The 21,573-nt window shown below is 47.5% G+C and overlaps 1 protein-coding gene across 1 annotated transcript in view; it reads left to right on the top strand.

Moving 5' to 3' along the window:
• Positions 1-21,573, top strand: part of LETM1 (leucine zipper and EF-hand containing transmembrane protein 1) — a 289,282-nt gene that overhangs the window by 224,457 nt on the left and 43,252 nt on the right. Inside the window, 2 exon segments of the mRNA XM_030191105.1 lie at positions 1,345-1,479; positions 9,563-9,756. Coding sequence (XP_030046965.1) covers positions 1,345-1,479; positions 9,563-9,756 — 329 coding nt within the window.

The raw sequence follows: 21,573 nt of genomic DNA, 5'->3' as shown, positions 1-21,573 counted from the left end.
GTCCAAAACCCACTAGAAACCCACTGTACCCACATATAGGTGCCCCCTTCACCCGTAAGGGCTATGGTAGTGGTGTACAGTTGGGGGTAGTGGGTTTTGGTGGGGTTTGGGAGGACTTAGCACACAAGGTAAGGGAGCTGTGTACCTGGGAGCATTTTATGAAGTCCACTGCAGTGCCCCCTAGGGTGCCCGATTGCTGTCCTGGCATGTCAGGGGGACCAGGCTACTAAAAATGCTGGCTCTTCTCACGTCCAAATGGCTTGACTCTTGGACATCTTTGTTTCGAAAATGGACGAAAATAAAAGATGTCCAAATCGCAAAACGTCCAAATACAAGGACGTCCATGGTATTTTCGAACACAAAAGATGGATGTCCATCTTTTTTGAAAATGACCTTCTCCCTGCCTCAGAATTTGGACGTCTTTGTAAAACATCCAAATTCCGACTTAGACATTTATTTCGGAAATGCCCCTCCAAGTGTATTATAACATAATCAGTGTAGGAGCAACTCCTCAATAATGCACCCTTCCAACCATCATTGCACAATAATGCGCTTAGTCTGAGCACTACAAAAAAATTTAAAAGAATAAATGTAATTATACATTTCATAAAACTTTTTTGTTTTTTGTTAATATTCTGATTTGGAGATTTTTGAAAACAGAACTTGTTTGGTAACCCAGATATATATTTTTGATTACATTTTAACTTCCAGACCCTTGACCACCATTTGGAGATCCCTTATTGTTTCTACTGCCTCCATGGTATCCACTCTATTGGCTATCTTTGTGTCATCCGCAAAATGGCAAACCTTTCCTTCCAACCCATCAGCAATATCTCTCACAAATATATTAAACAGAATCGGCCCCAGCACAGACCCCTGAGGAACTCCACTGTAAATACTTTCCCCCAGACATAAAATAGAGAAATCCTACCTGCATCTGACCCCTAGGTGAGTTTAGTAAAAGGATTCTAATCTAACAGTGGAAATGTTGTTGAAAATCATGAAAGAAATGTTGAATTATGAAATTATTATCAGATCTGGATCTCAAGAGTTTGATGGCAAAACAGCATATGTTTTACAATACTTGTATTGAAAGCCAGTTAAACATTTGAAAAGTTGGTATGTTTTGAAAACAGGGATTCTTGTATTAGTAGGAATCCATCTGAAAATATATATTGTACATGTATGAGGATGACTACTTAGCAGGATAAATATTGCAGAAAAATTTGGCATCAAATGGGAGGCGCCTCATCTGCTGCTATTTCATTTATTAGATGGTGAAAAAAATTATTTTCATCATATGTTTGTTTCTTCCTTCTCCATGACCCTCTCTCCCCCTGCTAGGGTGAAGAAATAACAAAAGAGGAGATTGATATGCTCAATGATGCCTGCACTATATTAATAGAGCAGAAGGGATCGCTTATGAAAGAAAGAGAGGAGCTTGAAGTTTTGAAAGATGATGTTCAAGAATATAGTGAGGTATCTTCTAAAACTGTATGGACTTTTAGCATAGTTTTGTGTTATATTTTTAACTCTTCTTCCACCCTTAAAGGCAGTTTTATCTGTAAGCTGTTAAGACACAAGCTAAAATCTCAAAGCTTTTCAATTTGTATGTCCAGTCTTTATATGCATGATACTAGTTTGACTCAGTCTGAATGAAATTAACTTCCTGGTCAGAAATAAATTGCATTCATTTACCTCAAGCTGAATCGTTCAGAAAATGTGAAACAGGTAAGTTTCTCTCTCAGATGAAAATATTTCTTTCAGAAACTTTTACTTTTTAATGAGAAACTTAATTATTAAAATTTCCTTGATTGTTTACCAGCCTTCATTCTCTGTTGGAAATAACATATTTTTTTACAAGTACTTTGGTTTTTGTACACTGAAGTTCTACCATAGTTGGAAGTGTAATTTCCATTCATATGTACTTATAAAAAGGTACAGGTTCACAAAATGCCTGACTTTGTTCCCAAATGTGGTGTAGTATCAAAAAAACAGTTTGATGCATCAGGGTTGATCAATTCTTCTGGGTTCCTTTAACGCTCCCTTCGAATTTAATACAGTGAGTGTCTTAATCTTTCCAACATTTATCAGCTAATTTTAAAGAGCTATTGAAATAGATTAAAATAGGGCCATCTGGCTATTTGTTGCAGCAGTGAGCATATAGGGCCGGGGGGAGGGGTAGTGATGAGGGAGAGGCAACTTCTTCGGTAGTGGCTGGCCTCTATCAGGCAGTAAGTGATGCTGAGATTGTACCTTGCACAAAGTATTCTTCTAATCCCTAAGCTGGCAAGGGTTCCTTGGACATGTTACCTGATAGAGATTGCTAGGGAGGGGAAGAAACAAAAATTGGTTAAAAAATGCAAAATTCTGCAAAATGATTTTAAAAATTAGGATAGCATCAGGGGCGTAGCCAGACCTTGGCATGAGGGAGGTCTAGAGCCCGAGGGGGGGGGCGCAGTTTAGCCTGCTGACCCCATCACCTGCCACTTTGGACCCCCCCCCCCCCCCACCCAGCCTCGCCTTTGCTGATACCTGTACCCAAGGAACAGCTGTGGGCCATGCTGCAGGAAAAGTTGGAGTGGATCTTGGTTCAGTGTGATGCCAGCGCCTCAAAGTCATCGATGCCAACCATGGATCTGCTGAACTGATCCTCAAGGCTCATGCATTGTCTATTGCCTCTGCGCCGAATCCGCTGTGTCGACAGGGTCTGGCATCTGCCTCAGAAGAGCCGGTGCTCCTCTTCAGCTCATCATAAGAGGAAACTCCCCTGGTGTCCAGGACAGGACCTGTTCCTTGACACTTTAGCCCAGAGTCTATGTGTCAGCCTAGTCGTCTTAGGCAGACACACTTGGCCCCCCTCAGGAGGAGCATTTTGCTGAGCCTGACTTAGACCGTTCCTGGTTGTCTAAGGCAGTCTCGGAGGAGAGCTCCCTTGCTTTACCATCTGACCCTTCACCACCTTAGGAAAAGAGAAAGTCCCCACCAGAGGAGCTCTCCTTTGTTAGTTTTTTGATGGAAATGGCTAAAGCAATTCCATTTGATTTGGAAGTTAAAGACAAGCCCAGGGTTGAGATTTTGTACCCTGTTGACTGAGGATCCTCCTATGGAGGCCATGATAGTGCCTTTGCATAGCATACTGCAGCAGGCACAGACAAAGATTTGGGAGACCCCTCTCTCTGTGCAGCCAGTATGAATCAGGAAGGTGGATTCTATACATAGTCCAGAAGGCTCCCAGATTCAAAAAAACAACTGCCTCGCCACTCTATTGTGGTTGAATCCACTCTCAAGAGGGCTGAGAGTTATTGAACCCATGCCTTGGTGCCCCCGGGGCTAGTTGCTAAAACTTTGGAATCTTTTGGGAGAAAGGTTTACTAGGCTTCTATGCTAGTATCCTGCATAGTTTCCTGCCAGCTCGACATGAGCATGTATTCGCAGAACTTGGTTCGTAGTGTAGCAGAGTTTACAGACTCTCTACTTTCAGAAAAGGCTGCAGAACTCATCGAGTTAATAGCCAGGCAGAAGGAGTGTTGAAAGTACTGCAATGGGCTACCTATGATGCTTTTGATGTGGCATCTTGGATTTCTGCATTAGGTATTGGCATGCCTGTCTCAGATGTAGAACCAACGATTCAGGAAAAACTTGTGGATTTGCCTTGCCAATGTGACAGTATTTGGGGGGACAAAATGGAGGAGGTTGGGGACCTCATCCAAAAGAGAGCTGATGCCATGAAGTCCCTCTCTAGACACACTTTTTTTTGTCTTCCATTTCTTGGAGATTTACCAACAGGAACCAGAGAAGATCCTACTACTCTCAAAGGCATAGGTATCCTCCAGTTTGTTGCTGTTAGCAGTCTCAGGGGGCCCACTCCAGGCCTAGGTAGCAGAGACCCTAGAAGTGCCAACCAGCTCCCCATTTGAAATAAGGGGTGAGCTTTTGATTGGCTCCAAGAGAGCATAACCACAATAAGTGACCATCCCGGGGGCCTTCTTTTAGGGGAGGAGGCTAAATTTTTACCATACAAGATGGCCCCTGATAAACTCTGACAGTGGCTTCTCCAAATAGTTGGAGGGGGGGAGGTTACGGTCTAACTTCCCACCAAGAGTGTCAAATTTCAGCTGTCAGCACTAGGCCATGCTTGCAGAGAAACGCTCTCTTCTACAGGCCTACACGGTTGAGCCTGTGCCACCAGGAGAAGAAAGGAGGGAATTCTATTTCATTTATTTATTAGGATTTATTTACCGCCTTTCTGAAGGAATTCACTCAAGGTGGTGTACAGTAAGAATAGAATAAACATGAGAAATAGGCAATTACAGAAGTAAAAATATTTAAATAACAATACAAAGCATGGCATGTTATATTAACAATGTCAACACAATACGTAATAGAACATTGTAATTGATAGTGAAGGGTAAAGCAAAGATGTAACATATAGATAGGTAAGAGAGTAAGAAAATAAGGTGACTGATTTAAAGAAAGTTGCACACGAGGTCATAGAGATGGTTAAATATTACCTCAGCTAGGGTAGGAGTGGATAAACATGTCCTGCTGCATTATGTGCAGCCCAAGTCACTCCTTGTGTGTGTGAGTGAGACAAACGAGTTAGTTACTTCTTCCATTAAAGGCCTGGTTGAAGAGCCAAGCTTCCACCGGTTTACTGAAGTAGAAATAGTCTTGTGTTATGTGGAGCCTTTCAGGCAGTTCATTCTAGAATGTGGGGCTACTCCAGAGAAGGCTCGCTTGCAGGTATCACATCGTGTAATGTCTTTTGGAGAGGGTGTGGTTAGTGATAGTCCATTGGAGGACCTTAGTGTCCTTGGCAGTGTGTGTAGGATCATCCTATTCTTCAGGTACTCAGGGCCTTGAAGATCAGACATAGAGTTTTAAATTTAGCCTTGAATTGTACTGATAGCCAATGAAGTTATTGCAAAAATGGTGTGATGATGTCATATCGCTTGCAACCTTCTGTGAGTCTTGCTGCTACTACTACTACTACTTATCATTTCTAAAGCGCTACTAGACGTACGCAGCGCTGTACTGCTGCATTCTGAATCAATTGAAGCTAGTGCAGGCCCTTTGTAGTCAGACCATTGTGTAGTGCATTGCAGTAATCCAGTCTTGATGTTATCATGCCTGCACGACTGGGATAAGATTTACCTTCTCGATGTAGGGAGAGAGGCAGCGTAGCTGTCGCAAATAGTAGAAGCAGTTATCCGAGGACAAGCAGGTTGGATATCATCACGCATGGGTCGTCGTCCGCGACCGGCCAGGAGCTCCGGAATTTAAAGAAAAAAAACTTAAAAAGCTTCTAGAAACAGTGCGATGGGCGCGGGGACATGAGCGAGTGACTTGACGCCCGCGCGCTTCCCTCAGTTTCTTTTTCTCCGCTTCGCGAACAGGGGTTGTTTTTCTGCCACTCCTCGCGTTTTGTGGCCCAGGAGACGTTTTCTCGTCTCGTTTACATGCTCCGAGTATTGTCTCTTTTCCCTTTTTTCTTTTCAAACCAAAATTTTTTTTAAAAATCCTTATTTTCGTAGTTTTTTCGCGTTTTTCTAAATTTCCTTTCTCCTCCTGTCGTGGCCGCTTTTAGGCCGCCCGGTCGCGTTGCTTTTTCCTCTTTTGTGCCTTTTCGTTGGCACCATCGAGTCATTTGATTTTTCGACCGCTATTTTTCCTCCCATGTTATCAAGGACTCCCAGCGGCTTCAAACGCTGTTCCCGCTGCAACCGGACCATCTCGTCGACCGATCCTCACGCTTGGTGCCTCCAGTGCCTTGGGCCCGACCATTTGCCAGCTTCGTGTAAGCTTTGCAAATTGATGAAAAAAAGGACCCAGGTGGCTCGAGAGGCTCAGCGCGAGAAGCTTTTTCCAGATCGGTCCGGTCCTTCGACGTCGGCATCAACATCGGTACTGAGGTCGACGGTATCGACATCGGCGTCGAGGGAAGCAGCATCGAGAGTCCAGGTAATGGCTGCCGAAAGACCTGTTACAGCTGGTAGCAGCGTCTCAAGGCCTGCTGCTATGCAGGCCCCCCGGGACCACCCTGAGTCGGAACTGGCCCCGAGGAGGCGTGAGGATTCCACATCCTCCTCCGGTACCGAGGAGTGTCAATGATGGGTGTCAGGCGAAGGCTAAGAAGCATCGCCATCGATCTCCTTCCCGCCACGGTACCGAGAGTTCCGGGGAGCCGAGGGAGTTGGCACCCGAGAAGCGTCGGCGCAGGGAGGATCGCTCAACCTCCATTCAGGAGGTGCCGACACGTCGGTCGTCCAGCAGCCAGGTACCGGCTCTCGAACCTCATCTGATTCTGGCACCGACTCCTCTACTGGTCCCACAGCTTGTTCCGATGGCAGCCCTCGATGACTGTCTCCAGGCCATGCTTCCAGGTCTTCTGGAAGGGATGATGCGTCCTTCTGCCTCGGTACCGCAGGTGCTTGCGCCTACAGTACCTACTGCTGAGACGGCGTCTGGCCCCTCTCCTGTGCGGAATTCCCCGGCCTCGGTACTACTTGCGGTGCCTGAACCGGCTGCCACCCGGGTGGACTCTCCCTCGACTTCAGTGGAGGAAGCTTCGCCGGACTCCAGGCCAAGGTCCACTTCTCGACACTCTTCACGAGGCATCGGTCCTCGAGGTCGAGGCAGGCTCGGGTTCAGGCTGCTCTTCAAGAGCTCTTGTCCGACACCAAACAGGAACACTCATGGGGAGAAGAGGAAGACCCCAGTTATTTTTCGGAGGAAGATTCTCAGGGGCTTCCTTCTGATGCCACTCCACCTATTGAGGTAAGACAATCTCCACCTGAGTGTCTCTCCTTTTCATCTTTTGTGCGGGAAATGTCTAGGGACATTTCTTTTCCCATGGAGGCTGTGGATGAGCCCAGGGCTGAGATGTTTGAGGTCCTGGATTATCCTTCTCCGCCAAAAGAGGTTGCAACGGCCCCCCTGCACAATACACTCCGGGATGTGATGTTGCGGAATTGGTCTTGCCCTCTATCTAACTCAGTAGTCAACAAGAAGTCTGAGTCCCAGTACAGAGTCCACGGTGAGCCTGTGATGGTGAAGGCCCAGCTTCCTCACGATTCCATGGTGGTGGACTCTGCTCTCAGAAGATCCAAGAGTACTAGGGACTATGCTTCGGCGCCCCTGGGCAGAGAGTCTAGGACCTTGGATTCTTTTGGGAGGCGTACGTATCAGGCCGGAATGCTCGCGGTCAAAATTCAAACATACCAGCTGTACACCAGCATCCACTTATGGAACTCGATAAAGCAACTGTCCAGTTTGGTTGAAGCTCTTCCTCCTGAGCTTGCCGAGCCTTTTCACCAGGTGGTCAGGTAGCAGAAGGCGTGTCATAAATTCCTGGCCAGGGAAGCTTTTGATTCTTTGATGCTGCATCCAGGGCGGCTGCTCAAGGTATCGTGATGCGCAGACTCTCCTGGCTGCGTGTCTCAGACCTGGATCAGAAGACCCAGCACCGTATGGCGGATGTTCCTTGCCAGGGGGACAATCTTTTTGGAGAGAAGGTTGAGGATATGGTTGATTCCCTCAAGAAGCACCATGATGCTATGGACTCTCTCACCCGCCGGACACCTTCTGCTACTACCTCCTCTTCCAGGAGGTTTTTTGGAGGGAGGAGGAGTGTTCCCTATTCCTCTAATACGCATAGATACACTCCTATTTCTCGATAGCCTGTTTAGGCTCGCCCCCAGCAAGCTCGCTCTCGTCAGAGGCGTGCGCCTCATGCCCCTCCGGCTCCCCAGCAAAAGCAAGGGACGGGCTTTTGACTGGCTCCAGAGCAGCATAGCCGACATCAAAGTGTCTGTACTGGATGATCTTCCTGTGGGAGGGAGGCTTATATTTTTTCACCAAAGGTGGCCTCTCATAACCTCCAACAGGTGGTTCTCCAAATAGTCTGGTCCGGATACGCTCTCAATCTGGAATCACTACCTCCAAATTGCCCACCGGGAGCTCAATCCTTCAGCTGTGAAGGCAAGGCCTTAAATCCTTTTTCCTGCCCAACACAAAAACTGCTTGAATACCTTCTGCACTTTTCTGAGTCTTAAAACCAACTCTATAAGGGTTCACCTCTGTGCAGCTGTCGCTTACCATCTCTATGTGGAAGGTAAGCCCATCTCTGTATAACCTCTAGTTATTCAATTTATGAAAGATTTGCTTTTGACTAAGTCCCCTGTCAAACTTCCCACAGTGTCATGAGACGTTTGTATTGCCCTAGCCCTGCTGATGAAAGCTTTTTTTGAGCCGCTTGATGCTTACCACCTGACGTTTTTGACTTGGAAGGTTTTATTTGTGGTAGTGGTCACTCTAGACAGGGTCAGCAAGCTTAAGGCCCTAATATCTGGTCCAAGAAAAGGTCCAGGGAGTAGGGTAGAGAGGCTCTTCCAAAAAACCAAGGGAGACGTCAGTTTTTCTCTTAGTGTTTAGCTAACAGATTGTTCATGCGTGTCCAAACACTTTGGATCTTCCTTGTCCTTTTGAAGTTGCATGTGATCTTGGAAACACTGCACACCTCTGTATAAAGAACATCACGAGACTCCTGAAGCAGGCGTTCTGATGCCGGAACACAGCAGCTGTGTTGAGTTGTTCCAATAAAGATCACCTTTTTATACTGACGTCTCCCTTGGTTTTTTGGAAGAGCCTCTCTACCCTACTCCCTGGACCCTTTTTTGCTGACGTACATAGGGACTTCTTGTTCCTCCATTTCGTGTGATTGCCTAGTAGCTGGTCCACCTTACACAAAGTTTATCCTAAGTTCCTTCCAAAGGTGGTGTTGCAATTCCATCTTAAGTCAATTGTTCTAGCTGTATTTTTTCCCATAGCCTCATTCCCATCCTTCGTAGAATAGTATTCTATCAGCCTTTTTTTTTTAACGTTGTACTGCTGGTTCCCATGTGCTCACATCAGGCAGGAAGGCACCACATATATGTGGTGCTGCACCGCCAAAGACACTGAGATTCTTTTTGAATGATGGGCAGCATCAGTGCTGGGGCTCCATCGGATAACATCACCCATATGTGAGAATACGTGTTCTACTATTCTCAGAGAACTCCTGCTACAGGTGAGTAACTTTGCTTTATCAAAGCTTACTAGTATTGCCTCTTCAGCTATTTGCTTACTCACATATGTTTTCTCTAAGCACCAGCTTAATCTGAATTCAGTCTGTTTTGAGAGATTTCATCAAAAGCATGAATAAAATACAAATGAGACATATCCATCATAATTTTAATATTGCTTTATTTGCCATCATTCTTGAAACCCCCAGTAAGGTTGATCTATTCTGATTATTGCCAGTTACTTTCCTTGTCTTATTTGAGCACAGATATCTTCTTTTTTATAATGGCTTGCAGTATTTCAATGGAAGTAATATAAGTCTTGCTCCTTTGTAGCTGCATGGTTTTCTCTTGCTTTTAATTATAAAGGACCATGTGCTTTTCAAGAGGCTGGAAACTTTTGCCCAACCTAATGTTTGTTTTTCTAGTTGGTGCTTTCTTAATAATTGTACAAGTAGATTGCCTTCTCAAAAAAACTAAATTTCTTCTCTGTCTTTTAGGATTTAATAGAGATAAAGAAAGAGTTGTCAAAGGTGGGACAAGAGACAGTAGTAGAAGAGAGTAAGGCAAGCAAAAGATTGACTAAGAGGGTTAATCGAATGATTGGGCAGATTGACAAAATAATTGTTGAAATGGAGAAAGAAGAAAAAGCATTGGATGGGCCCCCTGACCATGATGCAGACACACCTGTTGGGTAAGAGAAGGCATGTAGTAGCAACTCTGTAAACTGGTCAAGAATTTCTGCTGTCATTTAGCATTCATTGTTTAGTTGAGTAATCCATTTTCAAGAGGCAAGCTATTTATTGGTAGCCAGTGCTTTGTGTGAACTCATTGTTCAAAACAGCAGTCACACTAAGATTGAATGGAAAGTCAAATCCTTTATTGTAATGCATAATGAAGACTGAAGAGGACTGTAGGCTCCTCCTAATCTTTCATGCAGCATACTAGTGGAAGTATATATTCTATGAAACATTTTGAGGGGTTGAACTTGCCATGTCTTTTGAGAGAGAGGAGTTGAGGACCAAGGATTGGGTGAAGAAGGAATGCTGGGAGAAGCAGGACAGGGGTTGCATGAGGGACATTGCCTTCATGTCTCCAATATCCTAGAGCTGCCATCTCCTCATTACTACTACTACTACTACTACTATTTAGCATTTCTATAGCGCTACAAGGCATACGCAGCGCTGCACAAACATAGAAGAAAGACAGTCCCTGCTCAAAGAGCTTACAATCTAATAGACAAGAAATAAAGTAAGCAAATCAAATCAATTAATGTGTACAGGAAGGAGGAGAGGAGGGTAGGTGGAGGCAAGTGGTTACAAGTGGTTACGAGTCAAAAGCAATGTTAAAGAGGTGGGCTTTCAGTCTAGATTTAAAGGTGGCCAAGGATGGGGCAAGACGTAGGGGCTCAGGCATAGGCGGTCGGTGGCCCAACTGTTTGGGGAGGCTAAAGGGGGCGGGGTTAGGGGTGGGGCCAGGGGTGGAGCTTAAATCCATAATTGTCTCATCACACACAGAAAAAAATAAATAAATAAATGTCACAATTAATACCTTTTATTAAATTTAGATATTAGCTATGGATCATATGTCAAGGAATAAAGTGGTTGCTCAAAGCATATACTAACCACAATCGCTCAACTGCAAAACACTATGCTCAACTTTGTGCAAAAACACACTCTGAACCTTACTGTACCATAAATATTACACTGGGCAGAACCTAATACACCAATATACCACCCATATGGAAAATGCAGACCGTCAACAATATTGAAACAAGGGATCATAATATCACAATTCTCATGTAGAGCCACAAAACATCCTAATTCATGTTTAATGTGGGATAAAATGTCATAAATAAGTAAATAAACTTTTAATGTTGAACACCTAATTCTCAAAGTGGACATATTCCAAACACTATAATGAAAATAAAATGATCTTTTCTACCTTTGTTGTCTGGTGACTTTGTTTTTCTGATTGTGCTGGCCCAGTATCCGATTCTGCTGCTATCTGTCCTCTTAACTCCATTTCCAGGGCTTCCTTTCCATTATTTGTTTACTTTCCGCCTTTCTTCTTCATTTCTGTCCTACATCCGTAAGTAAAAGCTGGGTCTCTCCGCAAACTTGACTGTCCAGTGGATCCAGCTTTTGCCTATTTTCTTCATCCATGTGCAGTTTTTCTACTCTCTTCCTTTTCTGTTATCTCATCTCCTTCCTCACTCCTCCCTCCCCCTCCATGTCCAGCAACCCTCCTCTACCCCCTACCCTCTCCTCCATACACCCATGTCCAGCAACCCTCCTCTCCCCTGCCCTCTCCTCTTCCCTTCTTCCACCATGTCCAGCAACCCTCCTCTCCCCTTCCCTCCATCCAGCAACCCTCCTCTCCCCTTCTTTCACCATGTCCAGCAACCCTCCTCTCCCCTTCTTCCACCATGTCCAGCAACCCTCCTCTCCCCTTCCCTCCATCCAGCAACCCTCCTCTCCCCTTCTTCCACCATGTGCAGCAACCCTCCTCTCCTCTCCCATCTGCCCTGTTTCCTTCCCTGCCCCCCCCCCCCCCCCGTACTTTTAAATATTATAGTTTTGCTGGAGTCGCGGGCAGCCGGCATTGAAGACATCGGCAGGCTTACGCCGGTTCCAGCAGCCTTCCCTTCCCTCGTTGCAAGTCGGATGATGGCTCCGCCCTCGTAGAAACAGGAAATATGTCAGAAGAGGGCGGAGCCATCATCCGACTTGCAACGAGGGAAGGGAAGGCTGCTGGAACCGGCGTAAGCCTGCCGATGTCTTCAATGCCGGCTGCCCGCAACTCCAGCAAAACTATAATATTTAAAGGTACGGGGGGCAGGGCAGTGGCGGCCTGGGGAGGCTTAGCCTCCCCAAGCCTCTTATACGGGGCGCCTATGGGCTCAGGAAGTTTATTCCAGGCGTAGGGTGCAGAGAGACAGAAGGCACGAAGTCTAGAGTTGGCAGTAGTGGAGAAGGGAACAGATAAGAAGGATTTATCCATGGAGCGGAGTGCACGGGAAGGGGTGTAGGGAAGGACGAGTGTGGAGAGATACTGGGGAGCAGCAGAGTGAGTACATTTATAGGTTAGTAGAAGAAGCTTGAACAGGATGCTCCCTCATTCCACTCTCCCCACTCCTGATTTTTTTCCCTTTCCACATCCTTGAATCCTCCCTTTACTCCTTCACTGACACTTATGCCTCCATCTGTGCTGTCTTCTCTCTGAGAGCTCATTTTCCTGTCATTTCAAATGGCTCACTCAACTGACAGGAAAAACAAAGCTATACAGCCATAAAACAGAGCTGGGAAAACTACTTTATTGTGCAAACGTGCCACAGAATTTCATGAACTTTGCAGCAGAATTTTCAAAGTCTTGTTAAGAATATTTTTGAGCAGCCTTAGGAAACTGAGCTGTGTACAATTATTCAGTATTTCAATTATGAGCAGACTGAGAAATTGCAGGAGAACACTGCAGGACTAGAGAACTGGGCATTTAAATGGCAGATGACATTTAGTCTCTGAGGACAAGCAGGATGTAATATTCTTATTACTGGGTGACAAACATCTGACAGAGTCTGGCTTGGAAACACTCCCCAGTATTTTTACCAGAAACTTATGGAAGTTTTTTTTATCACACATTCATGCACCTTCTCGCCCGCCGTCATCACACAAGGATGAGTTAGGCTTTGTTTTCCTGCAGAGCAATGAGGACACGTTTCCTTACATGTTCCACACAGCTTATGTCTCCTCATATTGCTGCTGTAGCTGTGTTTTCCTTTTGTAGCAGAACTTCTTCATGGACGAGCAGCCAGTTAATACTCATGTGGGTGATGTCATCCACATTACTTAGTGCAGAATGCTACAATAGCATATCTAACTTTAAGAGCCATTTGCATGCATGAGTGCCTTCCCACCCACCGCGAGAGTGTGGGACCAGCAGTCTCTTCTCATCCGCCATGAGGAGAGAACATGCTATGCGAGTCTCCTCACAGCATCTGGTGCATGAGCAACTTTTGGAGCTGTTTTTTGTGCCTTCTCTGCGGGGTTTTTATTCTGCTTCTTTTTTCTTTTTCCCTTGAGATTTTTTTTAAGTCCCTTTTAGTGTTTCTAGTTAGGCATTTCCCTATTTATCGGTTACTTCTTTTTTTTTTTTTTTTTGCACTCTTTAGGCCCTCTCAGGCCTGAGTTACAGTTGGGAGTTTTTCCCTGTCTTTTTCTGGTGCTTTGCCCCTTTTTTAAAGTCACTATCGAGTCGTTTAATGTGTCCACAGCTGGTTTTCCTTCCATATCATCGAAGGTTCCCAGTGGCTTCAAGTGCTGTGCCTGGTGCAATCGGACCATCTCTGGCAGAAACACCCATTCTTGGTGTCTTCAGTGTCTGGGGCAAAAATGTTCCCCTTCCAGCTGTATTCTTTGCTTGCATATGCAGACAAGAACCTGGCTGTCCAAAGAGGCTCAAAGAGACAAAATATTTAGAGCTTGGTCCGAATCATCGATGGTATCAATGTTGGTGTTGGTGCTTGCACTAGCATTGGTCCCTGTGGCTTCGAGACCAATGCCAGACACTGGGAGTGGGCGTACATGAAGCAAGTCTTCACCTGCCTCGACGCTGGCCACGGTACAGGGCCCCGGGACAGGTTGTCCTCATCAACACCGAAGGGTGTTGATGCTAAGCATCGGGAGAAAGCCAAGAAGCACAGGCATTGATCCCCCTTGACGCACTGTGCCAGGGGCACCAAGGTTACTGGCCCCTGAGACATGTCTGTGCTGGGTGGACTGTTCTCCCTTCATCGAGGATGTGCCAATTCAGAGGTCTCATGCAGCTAGGACCAGGTGCCTGCATTGACCCCAACAGTTCAGCAGCCTGACTCTGAACCGACACCCCAGCCTTTCCCGATGTGGGTCATCGACGAGTGCATCCAGGCCATGCTCCATGAGCAGCTGACAGGGCTTATCCAACAGAGTGCATCGGCATCTGGGGTGCTTGCAGCAGCCATGCCTCTTCTTGTTGCCCTGCAAGGCCTTCCACTTGCAGTAAGGTCTCTAATGCCGGTGCTGGCACCCTCTCAAATCAATGGAGGAACGCCTTCACCGGAGTGAAGGTGGAGCCTACACCTCAACGCCTTTTCGCACATGGATGAAGTTCCACACTCTTGAGGAAGTTTCATTCTCAGCCCTCCATTGAAGAGTTTTTTTTTTTTTTTACTGACACTGAGGAGGAGTGCTAATGGATAACTGATGGAGGACCCTAGGTACTTCTTTGGAGGAGGAGTCCTGTATGGTATCCCATCTGACTCTACCCCTCTTGAGAAGGGACAAAGTCTCCACCTGAGAGCCTTTCCTTCCCCACTTCTGTCAGGGAAATGGTTGCTGCCATTCCAATTCGGTTGAAGATGGAGGACGGGCCCAGGGCTGAGATGTTTGAGGTTCTGGACTTATGACTCTCCTCCTAGAGAGGCTGTGACTGTCCAGCTTCACAGGATCCTGTAAGATGTTCAGTGAAGAATGTGAGAAGGCTCCCTCTGTTAGTTCCTGTCCTCCCCAAGAAGATACACATGGCATCAGATCCAGAGTTCTCCTGGGTTTGATATTGCCACAGTGCGCTCACATTCCCTGGTGGAATCTGCCCTCAAAAAAAACCAGGATTCCTAGGACTTGGCTTGGGGCCCCAGGTAGAAAGGCTCGAACCCTAGACTCAAGCCTTTATGCTTATCTCCCATATACAAATCATAGCAGCTCTGCACGAGCCTTACTTGCAGAACTTGGTGCGCAATATGTTTCATTTGGCAGACTCTCTCCCATGGAACAGGTCAAATCTTTTCACCAGCTGGCCAAGCAACAGAAGGCGCAGCTCATGTTTTTGGCCATAGGCACTTATCTCTTCTCAGAGTAAAGCAATTTGCAGACCTCATGGCTGCGTGTTCCTGACTTGGACCCTTCCGTCCAGCAGAGATTGGCGGATGTCACATTCTGGGAGGAGAGCCTTTTTAGAGAGAAGGTGGAGAAGGTCGCTGACCTCATAAGAAAGCATACCAATACCATCAATACTGTCTCTTGCGAGATGCCATCTGGACCCTCTTCATCCAGAAGATTTTCAGGCAAGCGGAAGGTGAGCTCCTTCTTGCCAGCCTCAGCATGCGCAGTCCCATTGCATTGGTTCTCATCAACAACATAAGGCCCAACCAGCTGGCTCCAGCAGGGCTTAGCCGCTGTACCAGTGACCGTTCTGGAGGCTGTTTTTGCCAAGAAAGGTGGCCCCTTGTAACCTCTGACTGGTGGGTTCTTCAATTTGTCTGTCTCAGTCACACTCTTAATTGGTTTCAAAGACCACCAAATTGCCCTCTGAGAGCATGTTCTTTCAGCTCTCAGCACAGGAAGGTACTTGTAGAGGAACTCTCCGCCTGTCTAAAGGACTATGTGGTCAAGCCCGTTTTACCAGGGAAAGAAGGGAAGGGATTCTATTCCATATACCTCCATGCCCCATAGAAAATAGGAGGAATGCATCTCATCCTAGACCTAAGGGTCCTGAACATATTCCTGCTCAAGGAAAAGTTCTAGATGGTTTCCTTGAGCACCGTTCTCCCAATGATTCAGGCTCAAGATTAGCTATACTTAATGGATTTAAAGGATGCCTACACTCACATCCCACTACTTCCAGGCCACAGGAAGTATCTCAGATTTCAGTTGGGAATTTGCTACTTCTAGTACCGTGTATTGCCGTTTGGCCTCGTGTCAGCTCTCAAGGTTTTCACCAAGTGTCTAGCGGTAGTCACAGCGTTGCTACACAGACTGGATGTCCATGTGTTTCCCTACTTGGACAATTGGCTGGTGAAGAGGTTACAAGACTAGGTCAACAATAACAAATTTACAGCACAGAGAGCGTTCCAGAAGCTTGGGGAGGGACTGAAATCTTTGGATTGGACTGTGGCTTTTTCTGAAGTAATTCCCACGTGGGAGAAGGGAGAAGAAAGACTACGCAAAACAGTGGAGTTCAGTAAGTGGCTTGAGTCTTGGTGTAAAGAAGAAGGTTTTAGTCACATAGGGGTGTGGGATAATACATGGAAAAATAACAGCCTGCACTGTAATGATGGGCTACATCTTTCAGTGATGGGAAAAAGGATCCTTGAGGAAAAATTCAGACAGTATGTTTCTAGACATTTAAACTAGAAGGCGGGGGTGACAAAAGGAAGCAAGGGAATTCTGAAAGTCACCCCCAGAATAAACTTGATGGCAGAGGGAAAGGTCTTCTAAATACAGAAAACCACCTAAATTTTCTACGTAGATGGAAAGCAATGAGTACAAATGCTCGCAGTCTAGGTAAAAAGGTTCAAGACTTGCAAGCCCTGATGTTTGAAGAAAACTTGGATATTGTTGCTAGTACAGAGATGTGGTTCAGTGATTCCCATAAATGAGATGTGACTATACCGGACTATAATCTTTTTAGAAAGGATAGAGAGGGCCAAAGAGGTGGAGGAGTGGCGCTGTATGTCAGAGATAATATCAGAGTGGCTGAAATGCGGGGAACCTGGGGAAAGGAAGAAGCTTTATGGATCATCCTGGAAAGAGAAGATGGAACCTGTATCCACTTGGGGGTTATCTACAGACCTCCGGCACAAATAGAGAAGCTAGACAAGGATCTGATAGAAAATATTCAAAAGATTGGTATGAAAGGGGAGGTGCTACTGCTGGGAGATTTCAACTTGTCTGATGTGGATTGGAACATCCCGTCTGCAGAATCGGAAAGAAGTAGGGAGATTGTGGACGCCTGTCAAAGTGCCTTGCTCAGACAAATGGTGACGGAACCCACGAGGGAAGGGTCGATGCTGGATCTAGTGCTCACGAATGGAGGAAGTGTTTCTAATATCCAGGTGGGTGCCCACCTATGTAATAGTGATCATCACACTATATGGTTTGATATAAGGGCGAAGGCGCAGTGTGGATGCACAAAACTAAAAGTATTGGATTTCAGATGTACTGATTTTGATAAAATGGGGAAATACATGAAAAAGGAGCTGTTGAAGTGGGAAGGCGTAGGAGAAGTGGAACATCAGCGGTCAAAGCTAAAGGCTGCTATAAATATGGCGACTGATCTTTACCCGAGGAAAGTAAACAAAACCAAGAGAAACAGTATATTACTGTAGTGCCTTATAACCGTATGTTACGGAGTAAGTTAACAGCCACCAAACATCACAGCACTGGCCCTTGCAAGGCACTGAAATCTGTGCTATCATATGTAGTGATGTTTCTCTGAGGACAAGCAGGCTGCTTGTTCTCACTGATGGGTGTCGTCCACGACAGCCCCTCTAATCGGAATCTTCACTAGCAAAAACCTTTGCTAGCCCTCGCGCGCCGATGCGCACCGCACATGCGCGGCCGTCTTCCCGCCTGAAACCGGCTCGTGCCGGCCAGTCTTCTTTTGTCCGCGCTCAGTACGGTCGTGTTACGCCGTTCGCGCCCCTTAAGTTGACCTTGCGCGTCTTTTTTGACTTTTCGCTAAAAAAAAAAAAAAAAAAAAAGGATTTCGGAAGAAGACCTTTTCGGTCTTTTTCCCTTTCCTCTATTTCCAGTTTTTGCCCCGGAAAGTTTCTTTTCGTCTTCGGGGTAGGCCCTTTTGAGGCCTCAGGTCGAATTTTTTCTCCCCCTTTTTTGGTGCCTTACGCAATCACGAGTTTTGATCTCGCCGGCGTGATTTTTCCGCCCATGTCATCGAAGTCTCCCAGCGGCTTCAAGAAGTGCACCCAGTGCGCCCGGGTAATCTCGCTCACTGACAGGCACGCGTCGTGTCTTCAGTGTCTGGGGGCTGGGCACCGCCCGCAGGCCTGTAGTCTGTGCGCCCTTTTACAAAAGCGGACTCAGGTAGCGAGATTGGCCCAGTGGAACGTTTTGTTCTCGGGCTCTTCGTCGGCATCGGCACCGGGAGTATCGAGTGCATCGACGTCGACAGCGTCTAGACCTCCGTCCTCGGCCGCGAGTGCATCGAGGCATCGACCCTCTGCATCGGGGCTGAAACATCGGAAGGCTGCGTCAGCGTCGGTGGTACCGGGACCTCCACTTCTGCTGATGTCGTCGGACGGTGGTGCTTCGACTGGAGTGCAGGTGAGGGCTGTCCATTCCCCTGCTGGTGGCGGTGAGCCTTCGGGTGGGTCTCCCCCTACCCTGAGGGCTCCTGCGGTACAGCCCCCCCGAGACCGACCTTCTTCAGCCTCGGCCCCGAGGAAGCGACGGCTGGATTCTACGTCCTCTTCGTCGGTGCCGGGAAGCTCCGGTGACATGCTTCGTTCCAAAAAGTCGAAGAAGCATCGACACCGGTCCCCTTCCCGTATCGACACCGAGAGCTCTGGGTCGCCGAGGGAGTCGATTTCAGCTGGGCACACGTCACTTCCAGTACTGTGTGCTACCCTTTGGGCTCGCCTCTGCGCCCAGAGTGTTCACGAAGTGCTTGGCTGTGGTAGCAGCGGCACTTCGCAGACTGGGAGTGCATGTGTTCCCATATCTCGACGAATGGCTGGTGAAGAACACATCCGAGGCAGGAGCTCTACAGTCCATGCAGATGACTATTCGCCTCCTGGAGCTATTGGGGTTTGTGATAAATTATCCAAAGTCCCATCTTCTCCCAGTGCAGAGACTCGAATTCATAGGAGCTCTGCTGGATTCTCGGACGGCTCGTGCCTATCTCCCAGAGGCGAGAGCCAACAACTTGTCCCTCGTCTCGCGGGTGCGAGCGTCCCAGCAGATCACAGCTCGGCAGATGTTGAGATTGCTAGGCCACATGGCCTCCACAGTTCATGTGACTCCCATGGCCCGCCTTCGCATGAGATCTGCTCAATGGACCCTAGCTTCCCAGTGGTTTCAGGCGGCTGGGGATCTAGAAGACGTGATCCACCTGTCCACAAGTTTTCTCAAATCCCTGTATTGGTGGATGATTTGGTCCAATTTGACTCTGGGACGTCCTTTCCAAATTCCTCAGCCACAAAAAGTGCTGACTACTGATACGTCTCTCCTGGGGTGGGGAGCTCATGTCGATGGGCTTCACACCCAAGGAAGCTGGTCCCTCCAGGAACGCGATCTGCAGATCAATCTTCTGGAGTTACGAGCGGTCTGGAACGCTCTGAAGGCTTTCAGAGATCGGCTGTCCCACCAAATTATCCAAATTCAGGCAGACAACCAGGTTGCCATGTATTACATCAACAAGCAGGGGGGCACCGGATCTCACCCCCTGTGTCAGGAAGCCGTCAGCATGTGGCTCTGGGCTCGCCGTCACGGCATGGTGCTCCAAGCCACATACCTGGCAGGCGTAAACAACAGTCTGGCCGACAGGTTGAGCAGGATAATGCAACCTCACGAGTGGTCGCTCAACTCCCGAGTGGTGCGACAGACCTTCCAAGCTTGGGGCACCCCCTTGGTAGATCTCGTCGCATCTCGAGCCAACCACAAGGTCCCGCAGTTCTGTTCCAGGCTTCAGGCCCACGGCAGACTGGCATCGGATGCCTTCCTCCTGGACTGGCGGAAAGGTCTACTGTATGCTTATCCTCCCATACCTCTGGTCGGGAAGACTTTGTTGAAACTCAAGCAAGACCGAGGCACCATGATTCTGATTGCTCCCTTTTGGCCGCGTCAGATCTGGTTCCCTCTTCTTCTGGAGTTATCCTCCGAAGAACCGTGGAGATTGGAGTGTTTTCCGACCCTCATCACACAGAACGAAGGGGCGCTTCTACATCCCAGCCTCCGGTCCCTGGCTCTCACGGCCTGGATGTTCAGAGCGTAGACTTTGCCTCTTTGGGTCTGTCAGAGGGTGTCTCTCGCATCTTGCTTGCTTCCAGGAAAGATTCCACTAAGAGGAGTTACTTCTTTCTGTGGAGGAGGTTTGCCGTCTGGTGTGACAGCAAGGCCCTAGATCCTCGCTCTTGTCCTACACAGACCCTGCTTGAATACCTTCTGCACTTGTCTGAGTCTGGTCTCAAGACCAACTCTGTAAGGGTTCACCTTAGTGCATCAGTGCATACCATTACCGTGTGGAAGGTAAGCCGATCTCAGGACAGCCTTTAGTTGTTCGCTTCATGAGAGGTTTGCTTTTGTCAAAGCCCCCTGTCAAACCTCCTACAGTGTCATGGGATCTCAATGTCGTTCTCACCCAGCTGATGAAACCTCCTTTTGAGCCACTGGACTCCTGCCATCTGAAGTACTTGACCTGGAAGGTCATTTTCTTGGTGGCAGTTACTTCAGCTCGTAGAGTCAGTGAGCTTCAGGCCCTGGTAGCCCAGGCCCCTTACACCAAATTTCATCATAACAGAGTAGTCCTCCGCACTCACCCTAAGTTCTTGCCAAAGGTTGTGTCAGAGTTCTATCTGAACCAGTCAATTGTCTTGCCAACATTCTTTCCCCGTCCTCATTCCTGCCCTGCTGAACGTCAGCTGCACACATTGGACTGCAAAAGAGCATTGGCCTTCTATCTGGAGCGGACACAGCCCAACAGACAGTCCGCCCAATTGTTTGTTTCTTTTGATCCCAACAGGAGGGGAGTGGCTGTGGGGAAACGCACCATATCCAATTGGCTAGCAGATTGCATTTCCTTCACTTACGCCCAGGCTGGGCTGGCTCTTGAGGGTCATGTCACGGCTCATAATGTTAGAGCCATGGCAGCGTCGGTAGCCCACTTGAAGTCAGCCACTATTGAAGAGATTTGCAAAGCTGCGACGTGGTCATCTGTCCACACATTCACATCTCATTACTGCCTGCAGCAGGATGCCTGACGCGACAGTCGGTTAGGGCAGTCTGTGCTTCAGAATCTGTTCGGGGTTTAGAATCCAACTTCACCCCCCTAGGCCCATGTTTTTTTTGTTCCAGGCTGCACTCTCAGTTAGTTGGATAAATTGTTAGGTCAATCTCAGTTATGTCCTCGCCGTTGTGAGGCCCAATTGACCATGGTTGTTGTTTTGAGTGAGCCTGGGGGCTAGGGATACCCCATCAGTGAGAACAAGCAGCCTGCTTGTCCTCGGAGAAAGCGAATGCTACATACCTGTAGAAGGTATTCTCCGAGGACAGCAGGCTGATTGTTCTCACAAACCCGCCCGCCTCCCCTTTTGGAGTTGTGTCTTCCCTTCTCTTTGTCTTGCTACATATGAGACTGGCCGGCACGAGCCGGTTTTGGGCGGGAAGACGGCCGCGCATGCGCGGTGCGCATCGGCGCACGAGGGCTAGCAAAGGTTTTTGCTAGTGAAGATTCCGATTGGAGGGGCTGCCGTGGACATCACCCATCAGTGAGAACAATCAGCCTGCTGTCCTCGGAGAATACCTTCTACAGGTATGTAGCATTCGCTTTCTAGTAAATGACTGCTTTTACTTATCTTAGCTGGTAAGAAAATTGTGCGGGCTGTTGCTGCTCCGTGTCACCCATGATATAGTGCTTTGTGATTAAAAATCATAGCGATGGAGTATGATTTTTAATCACAAAGCACTATATCACGGGTGACACGGAGCAGCAACAGCCCGCACAGTTTTCTTACCAGCTAAGA

The sequence above is a fragment of the Microcaecilia unicolor genome, chromosome 2 (assembly GCF_901765095.1).
Source record: "Microcaecilia unicolor chromosome 2, aMicUni1.1, whole genome shotgun sequence".
NCBI classification, from domain to species: Eukaryota; Metazoa; Chordata; class Amphibia; order Gymnophiona; family Siphonopidae; genus Microcaecilia; species Microcaecilia unicolor.
This window is presented reverse-complemented; position numbering and strand designations above follow the sequence as displayed.